The 16,342-nt window shown below is 42.1% G+C and overlaps 1 protein-coding gene across 2 annotated transcripts in view; it reads right to left on the bottom strand.

Annotated features, from left to right (window-relative positions):
* sirt6 (sirtuin 6) overlaps positions 1 to 16,342 on the bottom strand; it is a 43,713-nt gene that overhangs the window by 23,388 nt on the left and 3,983 nt on the right. For both annotated transcript variants that reach the window (XM_080727087.1, XM_080727086.1), the window contains 2 exons: positions 12,015 to 12,197; positions 7,144 to 7,203 (listed from right to left, as the gene is read on the bottom strand). In XM_080727087.1, the coding sequence (XP_080583213.1) occupies positions 7,144 to 7,203; positions 12,015 to 12,197 (243 nt within the window). The remainder of the gene's footprint in view (positions 1 to 7,143; positions 7,204 to 12,014; positions 12,198 to 16,342) is intronic.

The raw sequence follows: 16,342 nt of genomic DNA, 5'->3' as shown, positions 1-16,342 counted from the left end.
TTCCGCGGAAGAAATGCGAAATATGCGGGCATCGCTTGATTTCACAATCCCTGCACTTTTTCGCATACAATTATAAAGTTATTGCTTCACCCGATCGATCACGTTCAGACACAGAACAGACACTCTCTCTTTCTCCCTTGCTCAACACTGTAGCCTAATTAACCTGCTGCTCCATCAAAATTCAAGAAACGACAAATTAATGAAGTTTATCCTACTTGATTTGAAGTCTCGGACGTCTCCATTGCACTCCGTTTGAAACGGTGTCGTTCAAAGCAAACCAGCACAAAAGACAAAAGTAGCAGTATATTCCATGGACGCAGATAGGAACAGCACTTGAAGGCACTAACATTTTAATCCCTTTAGAGAGAGCAAAACCACATAAATAAACAGAGTTTTGCTTTAGCAGTGAGCTATATCCTTAGCAATGACATAGGTCATAGGGTAATTGGTTTGGCCTTGATGTAGTCTGTTAAGGTAATGAAATGGCAGATATTTAAAGGTTTGCTTTTTTGCCTTGAAAATAATAAAAGGCATTATTTTTTTTTTAGTTCCCGCATATTTCGCATAATCTCGCATTTTCTCGCAACTTTCACGAGTTCCCGCATAATTGGCAGTTTCGCATTTTCACCACATAAATTTGCATAAACCCGCATCATTCACCGCATCAAGGATTTTTGCCCGCGTTTTTTCTGGAGGGTCTAACTGTACCACGTGCTGTTTACATGTCTGACTAACAAAGTATTCAATCAATCATTTTCTTTATAAGGCCATGTTGCACAAACTACCTTCTTACTTGTGTCCTTTATCAACTCATCAGACTGGAGGGAGGGCTCTATTACTGTCCATGCCAAACAGAAACAAACTTCACAGTATCACCCGTATTGCTTCAAAGATCAGACTTCCCACACTTGCTGGTATGAACAATAAGGCCATCACACGCTTAGCACTCTCAATAACAAGTGACACTGATCATCACCTGCATCGCTACTTCCACCTCTTGCAAATCAGGGCGAAGATACAGAACCTTGAAGTGGCACATGGTTCGGTTTAGCTGCAGGAGTTTTGTCCCCTCAGCCATCGTTGCACTTAACAATCTGCTAAACTATCGCCCCCGTCGCTAAGAGGGTTTTTCTGTGTATAGTCTGGGGTACTGATGATCTGTCTTTGTGATATGTTTGTGTTGTTATATGGTTATGTGTTGTTTCTTTGTTTGAACAGACACATTTCCATTCGGGGACAATACAGATTATTATGATGATGATTACGGCACCAGTAGCCCATCAAGCCTAATTTAAGATCCGGCGTTCGCAGAGAACGGCCGAGAATAGCAGGCCTCCAAATCAAATCAAACTTTATTCATAAACACATTTAGAACAATACAAATTGCCCCAAGTGCTGTACATGGAAGGTATCAATGAACAATCAATGTGCAACAACCACAGGACATAAGAAAAAAAGACAAAAACATATAAAGCAAGGTGAAAGACAGGGATTTAAACAACATTAAAAGCTACAGAAAATAAATGTGTCTTGAGGAGGGATTTAAAAACACCCAATAGACTGAGCCCTTCAAATATATACCGGTAGAGCATACATGGGCAACTGGCAGCCCCCACCTTCACTTAACGCGGCCCTCAGGTTAATATCAGAATACTGATATGTTATTGGTTTCAGCTGTTATATAACTCCAAACGTGCAAACATGAGAAGCTTTAATTACTTCAGTCCACTGTATATCAGTATGTATCTTCTTATTGACTAGTAGCCTACTACTAGTCTTTTTTTTTATGTCCAATGCATTTGTGATCAAGTTCATAAAGTAAGAAGTAACATAAGTAACATAAGAACCTGTATATGCATTTGAAATTAAATAAAACATTACTTTTCAGACTACCAATCAAAAAAAAAAATGCAAAAATAGCAGATCTACAAGCTCAAAACGCGTTGCAGTGCGACGCGTTGTAGATCTGCTATTTTTGACTGTATATGCATTGTGGCCCTCTGGAGTGTGTGTGAAAATATAGTGGCCCTTTCCAGCATCAACGTTGCCCACCCCTGATGTAGAGGAAGGCCGTTCCAGAGAGTGGGGGCAGCAGCAGAGAAAGCGGGGTCCGCTCAATATCCCGACGGGCCGCTGTCCCGACTAGCGTGGGCAGGTTAGTTACTCGTCACGGTTACTGAGGTTAAGTTGAGTGTTGGAATACCGGCCATTCGGCACACTGATGCGGACCCAGAGAAGGCACGGTCGCCCCTGGACCCAAGGTTCGTTGTGGGAACCTCCAAGCTCACAACGGTCGCGTCCGCAACGTGGTTGTGAGCTTGCATGTCAGCAAGTCTCTGAGAGCAATATACCACCGCGTGATGACGTACAGTACGTGTCTTGCTCTCGTTAGGGAGTGCCTGTCCAGCCAACACACAAGAGAGGAGAGGAGGTTGAATGAAATTAAACCAGCACTCCCCAAAACAACGGGTTTGGAGATCTGTTGGGAATTGATTAAACAAAAAACAGGCACCTGTACGTGCAATCTCAATGTTTGTAAACAAATAATTGGTCAATAGAGAGTCAGTGAAGCGTATGCTGCGTCTCCTTTGGGGAAATTAAACGTCAATAGCATGCCAAGATCCTCATGGACGCGCACGGATGTCACAGCCTGAAAAATAGACCACCTACAAGCTTGCGATGCGTCGTGTGTAGGGATGGGTATCGTTTGGATTTTTACGATTCCGGTTCCGGTTCTGCTTATCGGTTCCGGTTCTGCTTATCGGTTCCGGTTCCTAACGGTTCCTATTTCGGTTCCAAAATGGTTAAAAATATATATTTTTAGCCGAAACTGAATAGAGTTTTTTATTATTATTATTATATATACACACATTATTTTTAAACATTCTTTATTTATTTATTGGGTAATAAAAGGTAATATGTCTCCAGTTGCATAATTGCACATTTATGGCCTAATTGTGTTATTATTATTACTATAATAGGCCTGCCAATGTTTGGGGAGAAGTCACTTTCAGTTTCATTTTAGCAACACACACACACACACACACACACACACACACACACACACACACACACACACACACACACACACACACACACACACACACACACACACACACACACACACACACACACACAGAGTATCTTGCTGTGAACTCTAGAGGTGAGTGGCCCGAAGGACCGCCGAACAGTGGATTCTAGTGTGGTTAATTCCAGAAGAAAAGCTTGGTTGCTGGTTGGCTATTTCTTCCCAATTCCTACTTGTCTTCTTGAGACGGGGAGTAGAGGGACAGGGAGGAGGGGAGGGTCGGAATGCAGCTTGTAGCGACGCGCCACGCTGTGTCTCCTCCATTCAACACAGAGACGCTCCAGCGTTATGCTTCGACGCATCGCGGTGCTTGGATTGTGCAATTTGTGCTGTTTGTGCTGTCTTTTTTTTTAGCGCATCACATCTAGGAACCGATAGGCAGTACCGAAATTACATATATTTTTTGGGTACCCAGGAACCGTCATGTTCTTATCGGTTCTGTCCCGGTACCGAATTTCGGTACCCATCCCTAGTCGTGTGTTTGTAGATCGGTTATTTTCAACACACAGCCACGTATAAGCACGGCCCGCCAAAATACATTTTAGTACTACTACTACTACTTCTACTAAAATCATCAGTAGATGCAGCCGACTAAAACCAGTAAGACTCCCTAATCGGGAGATAAGCGACTGCCCGGTCCCATACAGAAACTTTAGAAGACAATCGTAGCCAATCAGGAGGGAATATGGGAAATGGGACGGATCCATGTTGATCTCCTTCTGAAACATTTCAAATTACACAAATGTGAAAAGTGGAATTGTATTCGAAAATAAATATTAACTCATTTAGTGCCACCCCTTTCACCACTAGAGGGCGCCCAGTGGCCAGAGAAAATCCCATAGAGATATGCTGGTATATGCAGAAGCCCTGCAGCCATGACTTGCCTGAACACTTTCCTTTGTGCATGACTGCATGTACAGGAAGAGGATGAAGTTAGCTATTGGCTACCAAGCATTTTAGAAGCCTTATTTTCGTCAACTTAGCCATGATTAAACCTTGCACACCTCATGCATGGGAAAAAAACAGAGAAGAATGAGCTCTGAAAAATCCAATGCAATCCTGGATTGCATTGGAGTGGATTTGTGCAGTTTGTTCACAGCTTTCAAACAAAAAAATCCGATTGGAAATCCGTTCAGGCATTCTTGAGATAATCGCCCTTATGTTTTACATGTAATGTAAACAAAAATGGCTGCCCTGTATGTTAGATGGGGTTGTATGGGGGTGGAACATGCAAAATCGCGATTGAAATCATGTTCACCAGATTTGATGGGGTCCAAAAAAAAAAAAAAAAAAAAAAAATCAAAACATTTTTTTTCAAAAAAACTTGTTCGGGATAGGCACCCTGTGATACGATCATATATCCCGAACTAATTCGGGATAGGCACTCAATGAGTTAATAGCCTTAAATAAATGACTGCATTTTTAATAATGTCATACTTTGAAAAACAAACTTCAAATTGCTGATCTGCAAGCTTGTAGATCTTGTTAATTTTGTGTGTCCACGGCTCTGACAGCCGAGGGGAAGAATCTCTGCCTAAGCCTTTGGCCTGAGGCTGACTGCAGAGGACGATATGATCCGTAATGAACAAGGACAATATTGATTTGGGACGTCTCTTATTCCCATTGTGTGAAGTCAGAGCCTAGCCTTAAAGTCAGCAACCACCCTGCCGGCTTCTCGGAGCACCACAGTGAGAGAGTTGATTGCTGCAAACTCCTGCGACGGACATGATGTGTGAAATCCTCCCTTGAAGAACCACTTAACGCCTCGCTATGGCCTGAACACCTGGCCTGGGGCCGACTGCAGAGGACGATATGATCCGTAATTAACAAGGCCAATATTAATTTGGGACGTCTCTTATTCCCACTGTGTGAAGTCAAAGCCTAGCCTTAAAGTCAGCAACCAGCCGCCGACACTGGAGCATTTGCCGTTTGGATTTCAACCAGTGGTCCGGGGACCACCGCGTAAAATGGTCACCTTTTACGCTCTTAAGAGTTTAATTATTGTTAAACATCTGCAATACTTAATTTACAACTCTACACAATCAGAGAATGTAGAAATGCATATCATGTCCATGAAGGCATCTTTTTTTACGGCCACACATACAAGACAGCAGCATAAAGACTAGTGTTGCCAATTTTGCAAGAGAGATAAGCAACCCGGTCTAAGAAAATAAGCCCCAAGAAGTGACTATTACTATTATAGGCCACATGGCACTTTACAACTATAAAAATTGCCAGAACTTAAAAAAAAAAAAAAAAAGAACACTAAATTGTGGCTCAAGTCTCTTCAGATAGCAGATCTACAAGCTCAGAGGTTCAACGAATCACAACAGGGACACGTGGGTTTAAGTGGTTAAATGCCAAGTATAAAGGTTATTTCCAATGTTCGATCCCATATGGAAACCGATATTCTCAGTATTCATAAAGTAAGGTACTGTATAGTATTAATGTAATTTACGGGTGCCACGTAGGGCTGTCACGACAACTTTATACTTAAAAAAGAACATTGACAGTGGAAATAGCGGATGTACAGTGAGCTTATTTCACTACTTTATGAAAGTGTTTGAAACTATATTAACATTTCTGAACATGGAAACGATTATGACGATAATGCCAAAAAATTGCGATTACCTCAAATAATTGCGACAGTCCTCATGTGATAATTGTGACAGCCCTAGTGCCATGGATGAAAAATAAAAAATAATAATAAAAAGGTTGTTTACAGGGCTGCCCTGAGCCAAACATGCTTCAGAGCCTCTGCTCTACATTGTGTAAATTCTCTCACCTTTTTTGCCAGACCAAGATGCCTATGGGGCTTTTAAGCCGTGACATCATTTTGTATGCAGAGGAGAATCTGCCCCCAGAGCATTTTCTGTCCCTCGCTATTTCAAAAAACAACAACTAAAAAATAACGACTAAAGTATCAATCTAACACTTTCCTTTCAATAACAAAGAGAAGAAAAATGTGTAAATAGTAAAAATAGTAAAAAGATTCACGGAAACTGGGGGCAGAAATTCTCCTCTGCCTACAAAATGATGTCATACTTAACAGCCCCATGACTCCTGTAGTTGAATGTATCTTTTTAACACTTCCGCCGCCTAACCAGACTCCAACCGGGTTAGCGTTGCCATGGTAACCAGGTAAACATAAAACAGTTTGCTGCAGCTGCTTGTGAAAGACGCTGGTGCATCAAAACGGAGCGGCTATGCTCCATTGACTCCTATTCTATGCTGTAACATAAAAACGGCAGTATCTCTGAGCTCTGTTTCACGGCTACACTCAATCGTGATGGTCGGCCCCGGTTAGGATTTTAGTTTCGTGAACTGATCTCCTTCCTGTAATCGTTAGATTACACACACGTGCACACACTAGTGGCTTCCGGGGCTCTTCAAAATAAAACGACAGACTAAAGCGCGGCAGGCGTTGTGTTAAAAGCGAACATTTGTTTTTCAAATATTTGCTTCTGGGGGGTCCCTGGAACAAAATATTCTGAGATGGGGGTCGGCGGCCAAATTAATATAAAGTAATTCTAGGGGTCCTTGACATTAAAATGTTTGAGAACCACTTCAAGTCTAACACGACACATGCAGGGGTCTTCAACGTTTTCAGGCCAAGGACCCCTTAGCTGAGAGAGAGATGAAGCAGGGACCCCCACAACCTGTTCATAGATTCCATATAGTTTCATCAGTGACAGCACAATCATCAGTGTATTTTGGATTCATGTCAATTTGTGTTTTCAGATGTTTAACCACTTGAACCGTCAATACTTAATAAGCTTGATCTTTCACTCTGTCTGCTCTTTTTCCCCTCAACACAAAAGCTCTTTGCCAAAAATAGCCGATCTACAAGCTCACAACGCCTTGTAGATCTGCTATGTTTGGCTAAAGTTCTATGGATGCTAGGGTTCAAGGATGAAAAAAAAAAAAAGAAAGGTTTCTATCACACACAGATTTGGAGGCCCCTCTGTAGTAACTCTGAGGACCCCCTAGGAGTCCCGGACCCCCTGTTGAAGACCCCTGGGTTAATGTGTGTGAATGGGACATGATGTACGTACCTGCCACATTTCTCACACTCCTCTACAAACATGTTTCCATGGAGCTCTGCCATCAGGTTCCTAGAGGAGAGACACCACAGGGGGAAGCATGGGTTACAATTTAGGCCTAGAATTATTGAATGCTTTAGCTATTGAAAAATAGCAGATCTACAAGCTCACAGCGCGGCACCGAGTGCTGCGCTGCGAGCTTGTAGATCTGCTATTTTTGAAAAAATCATGACGATTTGTGTTAGGGTTCTTTTTTAAAAGCGAACATTTGTAACTCAAATATTTGCTCCTGGGGGGGGGGGGGGTCCCTGATACAATATTTTGAGATAGGGGGTCCGTGGCCAAATATATATCATTTTGGGGGTCCTTCACATGAAAAAGTTTGAGAACCACTGACATAGTAGTCTTTCAAGAACAGACTAACTGAGCTCCAGTTAAGTGAAAAGGACCTTTTCTTTGACGATGGCTAGCCAGATTGCTGACATAGAAACATAGGTTTTTTTTTAAAAAACTTTGAAGGATTCAAAAGACACTTATAGAATCGTGTCAAAATCGGGTCATTCAATTAAAATTTTCATTATTTTTCAAAAATAGCAGATCTACAAGCTCGCAGCGCGGCTTTTTGTTGACAATTGTTGTGTTTCAATTGTTAAAGCATAAAATAATAATACACAATCATGTGTACCCTGTCCAAATGGGTTAAAGTTTTACAATGTAGAAATGTACAAGCAGACACTGTTTATCCAGAGTGGATAACAGTCAGCAAGGTAAACACATCCAATGCAGAGACAGTGCAGTGCCTAAAGCCCCTTTTCGACTGCAGCTTTAGCACCACACCACAACACACCACACCACACCACATAAAAATATCTACATCTTCCATTACACAAAAGTACCCCCTATCTAAGAAACAAATTGGGGGCTTTATGCCTTTTTTGATAGGACAGAAGACTGACAGGAAATGAGGGGAGAGATGGGGAGTGTCATGTCTCAAAGGTCATCCGGATCGGGAATCGAACCAGCTCCGTCGCCAGGCATCCATGCCTACAGTATGTTGCAATGCCTAAGTGGTATGCGCCTGGACCAGTAGGAACTTCTTAGATTTATTCATGACATTACTTTCAAAGAAGTTCCAAATACATTGTGAAAATAGCTACAACAAGTATTTTTGGGAGCTATAAGTCAGTCTGGAGAAGAGGCCTCGTCTGTAAACGTACTCGGTTAAGATGCTTTACTGAACCTCCCTTCAGGGGACTGGCGTGTGGGGACCGCCTCCCCTGCCTTTGATCTGGCTTCATTTTGGGTTCCGCTGGGACCACCTGTTCTTCAAAGGCTTTTTTGGTTGTTGCCTGACTGGACCCACTGCTTTGAACTTGTTTTGGGGCGGAGGGAGGGCTAATTGGCACAACAAACTAAACCGTGAGCAAACAAGGGTACAACATCGATAATATCACACAGGCTACTCAAAATGTTTACTTCAAAGGAAAACCTGATAGATATTGTTTTAAGCGACTACGGAGTTGTGTGGCTGCTTCATTTTGTCATTTCACTTTGTTCCTCTGTGCCATTTTATGGCTGTCGTGTGGTAACCTTGTATGTCCAAAACGGTGTTCATTTTGACAGCAAATTGTGATTAGGGACATGTAAAAGTGAAAATAAAATAAAAAAGAAAGCCGATTCCTACGTTTCTATTAAAAAAATAATATTCTACCACATATCCCAACGTGTTTTGAGCTTGTAGATTGGCTTTTTACGAAGTGTGACAACAGCAAAGCACACAATGACTTGTCAGAGGACTTGTCAGAGTACTACTAGATCTCAAGGGTTAAAGAGAAAACAATAAAAAAAAATATATATATACATGCGAATATTAGACTTGAACAACGTCGATTAGTGACTTTGATATCCGAATATTCAAAAATTTGGTGAATGCCCTATTGTGCACACGTGGACCGAAGACAAGGAGGATGGGCTGGTACTGTTCTCTCACAGGCTGAAACAGATGCTTGCCACTCGCTTTTCACAGTTCTGCCCAACGACGACAGCCAGGGAAATGTGTCTGGATGCAGGGGTGTCACAAAGGGGGGGAAAGTGGGACTGAGTTACCGGGGCCCAAGGTGGTGGAGGGGCCTTCATTATTTTATACTTTAGCTATTGAACAATAACAGATATACAAGCTCACAGTGCCGCGCTGCAAGCTTGTAGATCTGCTATTTTTTTATCTTTGAATATAGGCTATGTGTTTTTTAAGCATCCGTGGCCAAATGCATATCATTTTGCTGCCTGGATGGTGATAACAACCTAAACGTATGCAGAGCAAGGCCTGCCCTGGACAAGAGGAATGCTTCCACTGTACCAGCAGACAGCTCTCATTATGGAGGAGATTATTGTGATATGGTTGCCATAGGGGGGCAGAGACCCCTCATCTCCATATTCTAACCTGTGTGTTTTGTTTTTTAAGTACATCAATTTCCTACCGTATTCAACGTTTTTTTTTTCTTCTTTTTTTTTTACTTTTTCATAGATAGCTTCGTAGACTAGTAGTGTTGTGTTGGATTCATGTCGATGTGTATTTTCAAACAGTTAACCACTTTAAACCCACCCATGTACTTGGTCTGAGCTTGTAGATCTGATACTTTTGAATTTGCATCCTGAAAAGTAACAGTTTTGAACATATGAGGTTTCCACCCGACAGAGACGTGTACAGAGAGCCTGAACGTACGGTTGTGCTCAAAATTATTCACCCTCCCCTCTGCAAATCTGGTTTATTGGCTAAATTCACAAACTGACAACTGAATGAAATACATAAATCACACAAGAACAATGCAAATAGCTCAAAAGTAACATTTGTTGTGTTGTTTTTCCTAATTCAATGCTAAATGCCACTTTCATTTTCAACTATTCAACTTTTAATTACACCTGAAAACATCTATAATCAACTGCAAACGACTAATCAGGGGCTTAAATAGTTGCATCAGATGTGCAATCTGGCCTGACTAGAAGTCGACTGTGATTAGAGCAGTTAGAAACATGGCTAAGTTAAAGGAATGGTCAGAAAAGTTCAGAGAAAAGATTATTGCTTTGTAAAAAAAAAAAAAAAGGAAAAGGATATAACACAATTGCAAAGACACAGAATGTTCCAAAGCTGCTACTGGACCACCGTGCACAATGCGTGACGCCATCAATATTCATGGCATCTCCGTAGGTCACAGATTAAAGCATGCTTAGCGGGAGGCGAAATGAGTCATCAGCTGGCATGAGTCATCATCATAATATGAGATGCATTAAAAACGCAAATTAAATTCTTCCCTCTTCCCGTCTAGTCTCCATTATCATACAGAGCAGTGGAATGTGCCGTGTTGTTCATTCATGCATTCATGTGTCTGAGAGTTAACCCATTTAGGCCTAGCATTATTGACCGCTTTAACAATTGAAAAATAGCAGATATACAAGCTCACAGCGCGGCACCGAGTGCCGCGCTGCGAGCTTGTAGATCTGCTATTTTTGAAAAATCATGATATTTCTTTGCAAAGTCTTTGAATATATCTATTTAAAAGCGAACATTTGTAACTCAAATATTTGCTTCTGGGGGGTCCCTGGAACAACATATTTTGAGATGGGGGTCCGCGGCCAAATACCTGTAATTTTGGGGGTCCTTGACATGAAAAAGTTTGAGAACTACATGATTTAGAAGAAGGATTTAGAAGTCGGGTCAAAGATCGGGTCAAAGATATTCAAAGACTTGAACATATTTTCACGATTTTTCAAAAATAGCAGATCTACAAGCTCGCAGCGCGGCACTCGGTGCCGCGCTTTGAGCTTGTATATCTGCTATTTTTCAATAGTTAAAGCAAAAAATAATGGTTAAAGTGGTTCAAATCTAACGCGACTCGGGTGCGTTCCAGGTATTTGAGAATTAAATTAACGCCCGTTGTACGAGCAGCTTACAGCAATATTCCTTTCAAAGTTGTTTTCAATGAAAATGTATTCATTTGCATCTGCCATAATAATAGTCTCCGTCGAACGGAAATGTTAATAACGATTTAAACTTTCAGGATTCACGGTGAAGTGTGTGTGGACTTTACTGGACTTTATGGATGTTATCTTTCGGACGCGCTGCACGATTTGTACACTTTTCGTGTATCAAATGTAAACTTCATTCAGACTGGCATCAAGGCACCCACTTTGGGAAGCCCTGCCCTAACCCAGTGGTTCTCAACCTGTGGGTTGGGGGTGGGCAAATTATTTTGGGGGGTCCCCAGATGATTAACTTAAAGGCCCGCTGTCAGCTCCGAAATTATATACAGTAGGTTATGTGGTCTCTCTCCCGTGTCTCAGTGTAATCTGCCCAACAACAGCTGACCAGTACAGTAAGTAGTCATACAGTCAGGCTATACAGACAATTAATTTGATTGGCTTATAATTGCGCATCCCCACAATGACATCATAAAAATATTAACTTGTTTTTTTTTTAAGATGATTCTTAAAGTGACAGTAACCCTTTAGGTGACAGGCCCCCTTTAATGTGCAACATTGTTTTCTCACTCAACAGTAAACAGACCAACATACATTTTAAGTGTATAGAGGGTATCTGCACATTTCTAAAGTGACAATTTAAGGAGTTTTTTAATACCTCTAAAATGACAAAATTAAACACTGGCCAAATTGTCAAATTTTAGAAGCAGAAATTGTGAAAATAGCCGATCTACATGCTCACAACGCTTGGCAACGCGAGGCGTTGTGAGCATGTAGATCTGCCATCTTCTCAATAGAACCGTGTTATACAAAATGTAATGCCTCAACTCTGGGGTCCCCAGTTAAAATATGATTATTTCGGGGGGTCGCGGACTGAAAAGGTTGAGGACCACAGCCCTATAACCTACCTGGGGAAGCCGGAGCGGACGTGCAGGCCGTCCACGTTCTGGCTGACCAGGTACTTGAGGTAGCCGGCCCTCTGCAGACCCAGCAGGGCCATGTGAGTCAGGCTGGGCCGGGCGTCCTCGAACGTGGTGTCAAAGTTTGGCATCTCGCCTTTCTCCTCCAACGTCCACACGCCTTTGGGTCCCCTGGTGGGAAAAAAACAAAAACAACACAACGCTAAGAAACAAAAACAAAAAGAATAAACCTGAAAACGTAAATAAAGGGGAAAATCTCGATATTTCGATTTCCGACTAAGGGTTAGGTTTAGGCATAGTTTTAATGAGGTTAGGGTAAGGGTTCTGGTTAGGTTTAGGCATAGTAGCTGAAAGGTTTAGCCAAAGTAGCATTCACCAGGTTAACATTTACCAGTGTCGGCAGGTTAGCATTCACCAGCGTCGGACGAATGCGACGTTGAGTCAAATAAAAATAATCACATGCCTAAATAAAGGAAGCAAATCTTCTCTCTTCTTTAAACTCATTTACTGTCACTGTCAAAAATCGACGTTGAGGGTTCCCTGCCACGCTATTTTATGATATTCGTACCTTTTTAACATGGTCAGGGCATGTCTATCATGCAGTGGTGCACGGATCCCCATAACCAGTGGTGTGATATGGATTTTAGAAGTGGTGCCCCTCTAAATTCATGACGTCACGTGCACGTCACGTACGCCCGTGCATGCACGTGTGCACGCATGCCTGCCGCGCGGTTTCTAGTTGAAATACTGTATTCAACATCACACCATTTTTAATGTAGCCTAATTATATTTCTTATTATTTAGTTACATTGTTAATTAGTTTCAATTAATGTATTTTTTTATATAAAATATGAAATAACTTTACATATTACATAGACTTTACTTTACAATCATAGACACTTTCGGAACTCTCCCTCCGCTACGCATGCAGCTCTGACAAAACAACACACTGCTTTGTTTTTCTTCCACTCTTGTGAAGTAAACAGATGAGATGTTCACAAAAGTCACAAAAGAGTGGGGAAGCTTATCTCGGAGCTGCATAGCGGAGGGAGAGGTTCCGCTAAATGTCTGCAAAGAATGCAAGGCGAACGTGCTGCTGGCCGTGTACAAGTGTAAAGGCCCGTGCACACTGGGCCGAGCCCGGGGCCGATTCCCCGGGGCCGATTGTCGGGATGATCCCCCGGGAAAATCGTTCGGTCGGCCCCAGACTCGGTCTTGGGTTTGTACGGTACCCCGACACGATCGGATTATGTTAATGGGATTTTTATGGCCTCGGGACTCGTCGGAAGCTCTCCCGAGAATATCAAAAAAGCTTGATATTCTCGGGTCATCGGGTAGGAATCCTTTACAATTATTGTCGTCTGAATGAGCACACGGGATTGCTTCAGATTATATGAAGCCAGATCCTCCTGACCTCCTCCCTTTTTTTTATGCTGCGCAGAGTGTAGGCTATTCTGTCACCTCACAATAGAATAGCCTACACTTTTATTATTATTATTAGCCTACTTACTTTTTACTTTAGCCTACTTTCTCCCTAAAATGTTGTAATCACTTGTTCAAAAACGTTATAGCCTATAGCGTTCTTTTTTTTCCGTTTTTTCTTCTGCGCAGTCATTTGGCGACAAGGCATGCAGTATAGGCCTATTCTATCACCTCACGAAAGCCTTTCCCCACGACAACACATGGGGATATATAATATATATTTTTTATATTTATAAAAGATAATATATTGGGCTATCATCATGGTGGTTGATGCTACTATGCCACATTATTCATATAATGTAATACTCAAAGTCAGAGACATTCCATTGCATTCCTTTTTTTTTTTTTTACTTTTACGCGCGGGCTGCGGGCACATCATTGCGCCTCTCGTGCTGTCAGTTTGTTCATTGGTCCTCAAAGAGGACCGCCAGTCCTTGGGGAGTTCCAGGGGGTCCCCAGCTAAATGATATTGAGGAACCTAGGCCTGTCCCTATTCTATATGCTTGGATGAGGTGGTGGGACAGTAAAAAAAAGCGAGAGGTTAAACTTTTTTTTTTTCTGCGACTGCACGCAGGTTTGGACATTCATAATTGCTATTAGCTGATTAAGCTCATGTCTGTTTAATGTCTGGCTGGTTGCCGTTAAAATGCTGGTTGATGCTATATGCCACATTATTATTCATATAATGTCATCATACTCATGCATTGTGAGCTTGTATCTGCTTTTTTGGCTATCAACGAACGCGAAGATGGATATTACATGAAAAAGGTTCACGACTCAGCCTAATATATTAATAAATTAAAAGGGTTCTAAATCGACATATACAAGTGCTACTCTGACAGTGTTGGTTGAAGGCGCTTAAGGTGGGACAGTCACAGACTGAGTTCAAGTTTAAACCTCTCTTTCTTTTTTTGTGCGGAGAAAGGCTCACTTTGATGTAATGGGCAATTTCCTATATTGAACATGCACACCTGCAAGCATTCTCAATGATGAGAAGCTTGGCCACTTTTGAGAGCGGACCACCACCTGGAACTGATGCGCTAATTATTTATCTGGCCTAGTTTCGCGCAATGATGTAATGATCAATTTGAGCTCCATATAAGTGAGTTCCAACCTGCATCTTCGAGGTGGCTTTTGATGGCGTTTCACCTCGCTAAAAAACCTCCATGATTTTCACCTTCAACAGATTGGCAGCACTGCAGGACTCATTGCATATGCAAACAGAAGGTAATAAAATGGATTTGGGAGCATAGCCTAATTACAATGCGTGTCTCATAAAAAACAATATATATTTTATAGTTGAAGGGCAAATAGACCGTTATACACAGTAGTATGGTCGTCAATGTGCGAGCCCATGGCACCTTCCGCGACCCCACGTTGGGTCGGGACACATAGTTTGAGAACCGAGGCTGGAGCCTTGTTTTTTTATTCAATCAACTGCCAGAAAAAATAAAATAAAACTTTTTCCCCAATCAACTCTGGCCCGAGATCGCTAGGGGTGGTCATCCAGGATATCTGGCTCATTTGTAATGGTCTCAGATATTTCACTTGGCACAGCGGGATATACCGGGCCCGAATATAAGACAGAGGATCGCTGTCGTTTGAAATGAACACCGATAAACCCCCGGCTCCGAGTTCTGATCTCAAGCAAAATCGCATCTCGTCTGGGGGGCCTCTAAATGAGGATGTAGGTGAGAACTGCCTACCCGAGTATTGTTATGCAAAGCAGCTAGCCAGGAAGGGGGACTGAAGTGTTCGTGCTGACCGCGGCGTCACACAACTTGACGACGCGCGTGTCGTGTGTGCATGTGGGGCGTGCGTACGTGCAGCTTGAAAAAAAGAAGTCTGGGCTGGCTGAGCCCAACCGAGCCCATGGCATCTCATCTCACCCCTGCCCATAACCCCATAACTCAGTGTACAAATGGAAGCCAATGGACCCGGTTCCATTTGTACACTCTAAAGAGTTACACACCCTCAAGGAACCATGAGGATCCCTGGACCACACGTTGGGAACCCACCGGTGTAGCAGAGTGTTTCCAGTGAGCCAACATGCAACAATATCAGCGCTCTGACTCTGTTTGAGCAGAATGGAACAGAGCCTTCATTTGTATAAAAACAGCACCCGATATGGCTGCTGTGAGACATAGAGCATATTACAGACCTGCAAGGGTCCATATGATTAGTTGAAGACAGACTGTTCAATGTGAGGAGGATCATAAATGCCATGATAACATGTGGCTGTGAGCCTCTGTTGCCTTTAACATTGCTGCTACAACTGTACCGCAACACACTGCAAGGTGGTGGACACTGCCCTCCAGTGGACAGCGAGCCACATCACACTACAATACCTGGGTTCTGCATACTGCAGACACTCTGTTGGAGAAATCCCTGCCATTTGTACCCGTTACATCCATGCATTGTTTGTGCGTCTTTCATTTTAGTAGTTGCTATTAGGGCATTCACCAAATCAGATCATAATTCATAATTAGAATACTAAAACTCACTATTCGTGAATGCCCTAGTTGCTATATAGAAATAAATGTTTTCATAATAGAGATTTGAAGTTCTTCTTTCAGGATTTTGAAGTCTTTTTTTTTTTTTAAATCAGCCTTTGATTTATTAAATGAATACTTTAACAGTTTGGGGGGAAAAGCAGAGTTACAGTTATAGAATAATGCTAAAAGGCATGTATTCAATTCATCAATGTCTAAATGGGTTGAAGGTGACAACAACCTTGTATTATTCAAGTCATAGTTATTCATACAGCACATTTCATCTCAAGTGTAGACCCAAAGTGTTTTAACCCATTTAGGCCTAACCTATAGTTAGGCCCA

Source organism: Nannobrachium achirus (assembly GCF_963921795.1).
Source record: "Nannobrachium achirus genome assembly, chromosome: 5".
NCBI classification, from domain to species: domain Eukaryota; kingdom Metazoa; phylum Chordata; class Actinopteri; order Myctophiformes; family Myctophidae; genus Nannobrachium; species Nannobrachium achirus.
Note: the sequence above shows the minus strand (reverse complement) of the source record. Positions and strands in the feature narration are given on the sequence as shown.